Source organism: Boleophthalmus pectinirostris, unplaced genomic scaffold (assembly GCF_026225935.1).
Source record: "Boleophthalmus pectinirostris isolate CB_2022bp ecotype Guang Dong unplaced genomic scaffold, ASM2622593v1 HiC_scaffold_3, whole genome shotgun sequence".
In the NCBI taxonomy this organism is placed as follows: Eukaryota; Metazoa; Chordata; class Actinopteri; order Gobiiformes; family Gobiidae; genus Boleophthalmus; species Boleophthalmus pectinirostris.
Genome location: NW_026571299.1, coordinates 28,545,244 through 28,553,191, shown reverse-complemented (window position 1 = coordinate 28,553,191; position 7,948 = coordinate 28,545,244). Strand labels below are relative to the sequence as shown.

Here is a 7,948-nt window from a genome sequence, read left to right as displayed (position 1 = left end):
ACAGTGCCCTTTATGTGACATCAACCATGAGATTATAAGTGTGCATTTATACACGTTTGCTAAAGCATATTGTTAGGACCCAAAAAATTTGAATCCCAACATATTTAGGAAAGGAACACGGAAACCAAAGTAGAATTTTAGAGTTCTTTTATTTTTGTTTGTGCAAAGATGTTTAAACCCAAAAAAAGAAACCCTATCCGTGCCCAAACCAAAAGTATCAACGGAAAGGTGGACCTGGTGGGCCGGCCAAAAAGAACAAAAGGGTGCGACACCGGGCCAACCCTATACAGGGCCGTAGGAGCCGGTGCCAGCACCCGTAACTAAAGACAAAAAAAACCAACAACCTAAACCCAACAGAAAAGCGAAAACAGGACAGCAGGTCAAACAAAAGGCTAACGGCTAACAAAAGCTACCAAAACGATGGAGCAGGGGAGCCAACAGGGCGTCTCCCAGCGCGAGGCTTGCGCGCTCCGGTACCTGCGGCGGCGGCGGACGAGGACGAGGAGGAGGAGGAGGAGGAGAGAGAGAGAGAGAGCGAGGCGGCGCCGGGCTCGCGCATTTAAGGCCTCCTGCCGGAAATTAGTACAAAAAAAAAACTACAAAAACATAATTAACCTACAAAAACAAGTAGGCAGAAATGCTACAAAAATATAAACAATAAAAAGAAAGCAGGGAAAAGCCAAAAACTGCCCAAACGTAACACATATCTTTAGGCTGCATTTGAACTCTTGTGATTTTTATTTGATTTGAACATTCAGTCAAGTACAAGAGTCATAGACAAAAAACTGTGATTGTCATTTCTACATTTAAAGCCACAGTATGTAACCATGTTTATCATTTTGGTTGTTCATTTATTGGTTGTTTATTACACTGAGAGACAGTTCTTCCAGTGGGGAGAAACCTGATTCTTATTTGGCCTCCTTCTGCTTGTTTCCATGAAAGTGTTGTTCAAAGTTGTTGGCAGAAAGCATATCTATCTTCATGGAGAATGTTCCAAAGTGTATTTTTAACTTCTTATTTCCATAGAATCATACAGTGATGTGCCACCTCTAGAAAATTACATACTGCCCCTTTAAAGGCTAAATAGTTTGTGGGACTATTTATTATGTCAGTGTATGATTGAAAGAATCTGTATATTTTGCTGTAATTCTAAAGTGTTTATATATTGTAAGTCTATAATTGGTCATGGTTTTATTTTCAGCCATGAATATTCATTTTTAGTGCTTTTATTCAGTATGTGCCTGTTGGCTGCACTTAAGCATTCATTGAATTTCCAAGAGGAGGAAAGATGAGCGTGCTCCACAGTCCTAATGTCCCTTCAAGGAAAAAACGATTCTCCTCTGGCTTTGTCTCTGGAAAGCAGACTTAGAACCAACCTTTCCTTCCAGTTAGTGCACAGTAAAATGGCTGCTGGTTTGTTTTTTAACTAAAATGTTTTTACTGAAATCAATGTGAGCCTAAATATGATATTGTAGAGGCTAGAAAAACAACCTGAATAAAAAACAGAAACTTATGGTGTTGTGTTTAATTTTACCGTCCATTCACATTTTTGAGTGATATTGAACCAGAATCATTTCCAAACAAACCACTTCTTTTAATCTGATGGACTTTCCCCCCAAAAGAATCAACATTCAGGCCGTGAGCTGTGCGTTCATGTGAAGTAATGAGGCCATCTCCAGACGGGGCGCTCTGATTGGACGATACACAAAGCCCAGTACTCTGCATGTTTTTGAAGAAAAGGGGGGACAGAACAGGGACAGAGTGGCTGCAGGCATCGCACTCCTGTCCCAAACCAACAACAAGGGCTCTACATTGGCTTTTTTGATACGTAAGTGTGATTACATTTATTAAATTTGCTGTTAAGATGTAATGAATTATGAAGTGAATGAAGATTGTGATTTTAGTTCAAGTGCTTTCATGTTTTAAAGGTCTTATATTACTCAAATTGACCCATGTTGTTACCTCATCAAAAACATCTGGAGTTGTGTTTTGTTTCCTTCATTTCATATTTGAATAAATCTGATTTATAAGTCTAACTACATTTCCAGAGCTCTCCAAAGATTTGCAAGGACAACCATGAGTGATATTTGCACTTAGTTTAAAAAAATAGACCCATAGGTCTGGTTCAAGTTGTATTTTAACAAACGTTGAGCAGAATGTTGTTTCTAAATGTTGTATTATTTCTTAAATCATATTTTACATGCACCTTATTTTATATTTTAGTAGCCTATTTTTTGGCTATTAATACATTCCTAGTTTGTTTACTAACATTGGTAATAAAGATTTTCTGACTAGCAAGTGTAGCAAAGGGATGTTTTGTTATCCTTGATTCTAAACTTCCTTCCTATTGCCACTTGTGGTTGCCATTTGAGGTTGTTTCAAATGTGATCTCTAAATACAAAAATTAAAATGATGCTTATGTTATAGATAAATATCTCTCAAAGTAACAAGCCACTAGAAAATATTTTGCCATCAGATCTAAATTAGAGCTAAAGCAGGACTATTACTATTACTACGGTATATTCTGAGAATCAGTAGAATCCGTACATGTCCGACCATTTGAGAACCACTGTCAAATGATTCATGTGTACAGATTAGATCATGTGTTAGATCAGGGGTGGGCAAACTTTTTGATTCGTGGGCGACAAAGGGTTCTAAAATGTGATGGAAGGACCGGACCAGAAGCAGATGGACTGAATTTTTTGGTAATCCACCTCATAAGAGAAAAAATTCCCCATGTTTTGAAATGTCCCATTACTGAAAATCATTACAAAGTATTACAACATAATATCTGTCTTTCATGTCCCACAGTATTTACTATTTATTGAAATGACTAATAATAATAATAATATTATTATTATTATTATTATTTTCTGTGTTTTAAAAGTCATTTAAATAAATAGGAATTTTATTGAAGTTTTATTAAAGTTATTATTCAAGTTTGACGGGCCGCATTAAAAAGATTAAAGGGCTGCATATGGCCCCCAGGCCTTAGTTTGCCCAGCCCTGTGTTAGATTCATATGAGAATCATTGTTTCTAGATTAGAAAAATACCAGTTGTAGCGAAACGTTACTTCAAAGTAATATTAGCCTACTCAAGTAAAAATACAAAGTTGTGACCCAAGAAATGACTTAAGAAGAGTAAAAAGTATTTGGCAATATTAGAGGTCAAGTAAAAATTATTGAAATAGTAATCGTCAGGATGTAACATCTGATAATTTGAAGTAAATGAAATTGAAAGGACATAACAATAAATACTGTATCTTCAGATGATAGACACAGAAATAAAAAATAAAAACACTAAATCATACCTGAAGTAGCAGTACAATAAACACAACTGTTCAAATAATTTACAGCTGTCAATATAAAGTTCACTTGTGGAATTATTCAAAATGGAAAATGAAAAAGAAGAGGTACCAAAATTTTTACTCAAGTTAGGGTCCTGTTGCTTCAAACTAAATATTACTACAGTATGAGTAAAAGTATGTTGTCTGAAAACTAGTCTGAAAGTTCAATTTCCTCAAATATTACTCAAGTAAATATAACTGAGTAATACCCATCTCTGACAATGCGTAATATGTTTTAATTATTATAATTATAATAATAATATGGTTTAACTTTTTACTGGTTGTGTAGCGCTGATGGGTATGTGTATGTGTTAGCTATTTGCACTTGCACTTTGCATTAACAGTGATTTTTAAATAGCTGCAGGTGGTTTCCAAAGAGTTCGTTACAATTTCTTTGTGGTGAATATATTTTTTTCAAGATTGTGCATATAAATAGTTCAGATCAGTTAGATTATTTTTCTTTTAGTCCATTATTACAATTTGACAGATGATTAGGAGAGTTTTATGTTGGTGTCTTCTCTTGTTTCAACCAGCCTCATAGGTTGTAACTGCTGTGAATAATTGGGATAAGTGTCTTGTGAAAGAACTATTTTCAGACAAAGTGCTGGTAATCACAGGATTTCTCACAATTCAATACAACACTTGGCTGACAATACAATATAACAAATTTACAATAATAAATAAGTATATTTGACTTGATATTGTGCAACATAGGCCTGTCAATACCTCTACTCTACTTTACATCTACTTTTTAGACCTGGTTTAGATATGGTGGTACTTGGTGAGAAACGTTTGAGAACACTGCACTAAATAACAGCTGTATTTTCTTATTGCAGGTTTGTAACAGTTCAAAGATGGTGTCCAAACTTAAATGGCTCATTCTCATTCAGCTGTTGTTGACTGACCAGGCCTTGAGTCGAGCTGCACCTCCTCAGGCGCCAACAAACAAGCGACAACATAAAAAAAATCACATCGAGGAAGCAGCTAGCAATGACCGAAATCATCTTATTTTGGGGCCGCAGCTGCCTGTCCAATCTGCAAACAACCGAAAACAAGATAGAAGTCAGTCTGCCCTTCGACTGATAGCACAACTCAAAGCCAAACTCCAAAGACAAACTCAATACCTCAACATCCAAGGCAAAGTTAGCTGTGAGGAGCTAGTAGCGGCTAGCACTGTTGACGATTCACTTTCTTATGAGTTACCACAAGAATTGCTAGGCCTGAGTTTGGTGCCAGTTTTGGTGGTGGCAAACTGTCAAAAAGATGCACAGATTTTGGTGGAAAAGTTGTACAACCTGCTTGGTATGTCCGATACAGATGAATTACTTCTTGATCTTGAACGCTTGATGGAGCGAAAGATATCCAAGATGACGGCTTCCCCTGCCCAAAGAAACAAAATTGAACAAAATATTGACGTTGTGATGTTTAATATTAAGCAACTGGCGCAAGACGAAGATTCTGGGGAGAGATGCGAAGACTGGGCCAAGTTGAACAGCACTATGTTGATTGGGTCTACCATGGAAGGCCCCAGCGGCAGTCTGGAAGAAGCAGTGCAACAATGCGAACACATGGGGGCGCTATGTGCAGGTGTAGCTCACAGCAAAGACCAACCTGGCAGTTACCAAGCTGTACTGAAAAAGGGTAGCCGAATTTTACCATCTGATTCCGAATCGTGGATACTTCAATGTCGGGATTTGGGAAGTCGGGCCAAACGAAGCCCACGGAAAAACTGCGTCAATAGAAATGAACAGCAAGTTTATAAAGTCATGGAATGGATACCAGCAGTTAGCACTTTGTACAACTTAGGCACGGCTGTGTACTATGCTTCTGTGAATTGTTCGGAAATAGCGAAAGAGAGGGCCATTTTGTCTGCTGTAGATCTGGGCACAGATGCGTTGATGGTGGTGACAGGGGGCACGGCTGGGGTAGCGGGATATGCACTAGGGGCAGGGCTGAAAACTGGGGTCAAAGCTGGAGTAAGGTACATGATGACGAATATGAAGGAGGAGGATGATGTTATGGTGAATCAGTTCAGCTGGGAGGATGATTCTGTGGTGTTTCAGCCGTAACTGAAAATAAATAAATAAATAAAAATACATTTTTACATAGCCTGTATAAGATAGCCAATGTATTAAAGGTGCACTACATAACTTTTTGGGGGAGCGTCCATTACCTGCTTGTATCCATGGAGAAGTTATTGCTTTGCCTTAAATGTTCCATAGTATTGCATTAAAAGTAGGTTACTTGCATTTATTCAATAACAGGGGATTTTATTGTCCACAGTTCTGACCTGTAACTTGGCCTAGACAGATGTTTCATTCCATACTATGAGACATTTCAGCATTAGCATGTCCATGGATGACCTTCCAGGAGAAAAGTTACACAGTGCACCTTTAGATAATGGATCATGTCAAAATTTTTGATTGGAGGTATGCTACATTTGAGATATCAAGTACAGATTTGGCAGTCTTTTATTTATAGGTGGTGGGCTGTACTTGAGTTTTACTGTCTTAAAAATGTGCAAAACAGAACTAGTTCATTGAAATGGTTTGCAGTGGTCCAAAGTTATTCCTCGCTTACCTTATGCACTCAGAGCACCCTAATTACTCACCACAATATGTTTATAAGTGCTTTCCACGTCAACTTTCTGACACCAGTGTGGAGTTTTGCCAGCATGATAAAGCTTACAACTAGCATGCTAACCGTACACTTCCTGATTGTCGGAACAATCTAATGCAGTATAATTATACACAGACATATTTCGACATCAAGAGCTGCTTATACAATATATCTGAACTGATACAAGACCATAGACGGTCAGTGTTCATTTTGCTCAAATAGTCTAAATGGAAAAAATGGGTACAGGCCCTTTAAAAAGAGGCTGCAAATATAGTGCAGTGTATTCTTATAAACAGATCAAATATTTTCTGGACTTTTGTGGAAAATGTTATGGTCCATTAAGGTTTTGTGCAAGTTTCTGATAAATAGTAAGATGAGTAAGATTACTATCATGAGGATTTTGATACTAAAACATTTTGCCGTCAACTTATCAATTCATTCCACGGAATCATAGGGTTCTACCATCTAGAACATGTAATAGAAAAGCTGAAAACAAATTACAACACCTCAGGAAAATGAAAATATGTGAAATATTTCTTTCATAATTATGATTTATAGTTCTACATTTCTTTACTTGTCTATTTTAACTGAGCTTTTAACTAACATTTGAACATGTCAGGTATGACATGTTCAATGGATGTTTTGCAAACAGCTCTTTTACTTTGTGTGCACAATTGTTGTACAACTACATTCCTTTCTCTGGGTTTCCTTTTCATGCACTTTCCCACATTTTAGTCAGTCTGAAAATGTACAGGCCAAACTGTTATGCCTATAGGCTAGACTAGAGCTATTAAAAAAAATAAAATAAAAAAATCTTGGTCCTTTTTTTATGAAACAGTGTATTTTGTTTTTATACTGTAAGCTTACAATATTTCTAAGTAAAATCTCTTATTAACGACAAACTTGTATGTGTTATTGTTTCTTTTGCCTACAGACATGCACTATTTTCCACACCCAAACTTGTGTGGTTTTTGGTCAGCCTTTCCACATTAGTCATTAGTTTACTTTAGGTCAGATTAAAAAATGTGACGATGTCATACTCTCAGATGGGGGGCAAGACAAGTTTTCCACTGTACTTTCCAAAGAAATATTTAAAAGATAAAAGCACAAATGTTGAGCCTGATTTCTATTATTGACTAGACCCAATAATTCATTATATTACAACAAAAATCTAACATTTAACAAAAATCTGCATTTGCTCACTATTAATCTTACCTACCCCTCATCTGTATTAAATATTATAGGCCATTTGTTATGTCATTTGAAACCCAGGAATACTGCCAGTCTACTGCCAGTCTATTGCCAGCCAAAATTTAGAGTAGACACGGCATCTAGAGGCTACTATTTGAACTGCAAAATGACGTTCAACATCATGTATGATACACATAAAAGAGAGTTTGTATAGCATTCTTGTTCATTCTGGCTTGTAGAATCCAGCAAATATGGGACCAGAACTAATTATTTACCAAAATTACTAAATCGTCTTTGTATTTAGCCTATGCATTTGCTAGAAACACAGGCCCTTTTCATATAATGGTATAAAATATAAAGGCACTGACTTAAATGTAGCCTTATTTTTTAACAACATGAAGGTGGTTTTATTAATTTATGCAACTTATCCAGGGATCCGCTAAGAAATTAGTATCTGTAATTTAGTTTCAACCTCTTCCAAATAAATCATTACACGAGCGTGAAACAAAATGAAAACCACCAATCACACACCGTTATTCTAATGTTTTAATGTTGTCCATACGCCACCAGATCCCATATGCTTTTTAACTTTCACAACGTCATTTCTTGGAAGTTGTTTTTGCACTCAGAAGCGCAATAAGTTTCGTTTTCGCGTAACCCCGCCCTTCAAAAAAGATTGACATGAGAACGAACCAGTAATATTGGAGAAAGGCGTTGCGCTTTACCAATCAGCGACCTTTGTTTTGGTAGGCAAGAAACTGTCACCCCATTATCGGACATTCTGGCTCTGA

At 36.8% G+C, this 7,948-nt stretch overlaps 1 protein-coding gene across 1 annotated transcript; it reads left to right on the top strand.

Annotated features, from left to right (window-relative positions):
* Positions 1 to 1,746: 1,746 nt before the first annotated feature.
* apof (apolipoprotein F) lies at positions 1,747 to 6,859 on the top strand. The gene is made up of 2 exons (XM_020933820.2): positions 1,747 to 1,828; positions 4,184 to 6,859. Exon 2 carries the CDS (start codon positions 4,202 to 4,204, stop codon positions 5,414 to 5,416), a length of 1,215 nt encoding a protein of 404 aa, XP_020789479.2. The 5' UTR covers positions 1,747 to 1,828; positions 4,184 to 4,201; the 3' UTR covers positions 5,417 to 6,859.
* Positions 6,860 to 7,948: the final 1,089 nt, after the last annotated feature.

Coding starts and splice junctions, on each gene's coding strand:
- apof (XM_020933820.2), top strand. CDS start 4,202: ATGGTGTCCAAACTTAAATGGCTCATTCTCATTCAGCTGTTGTTGACT.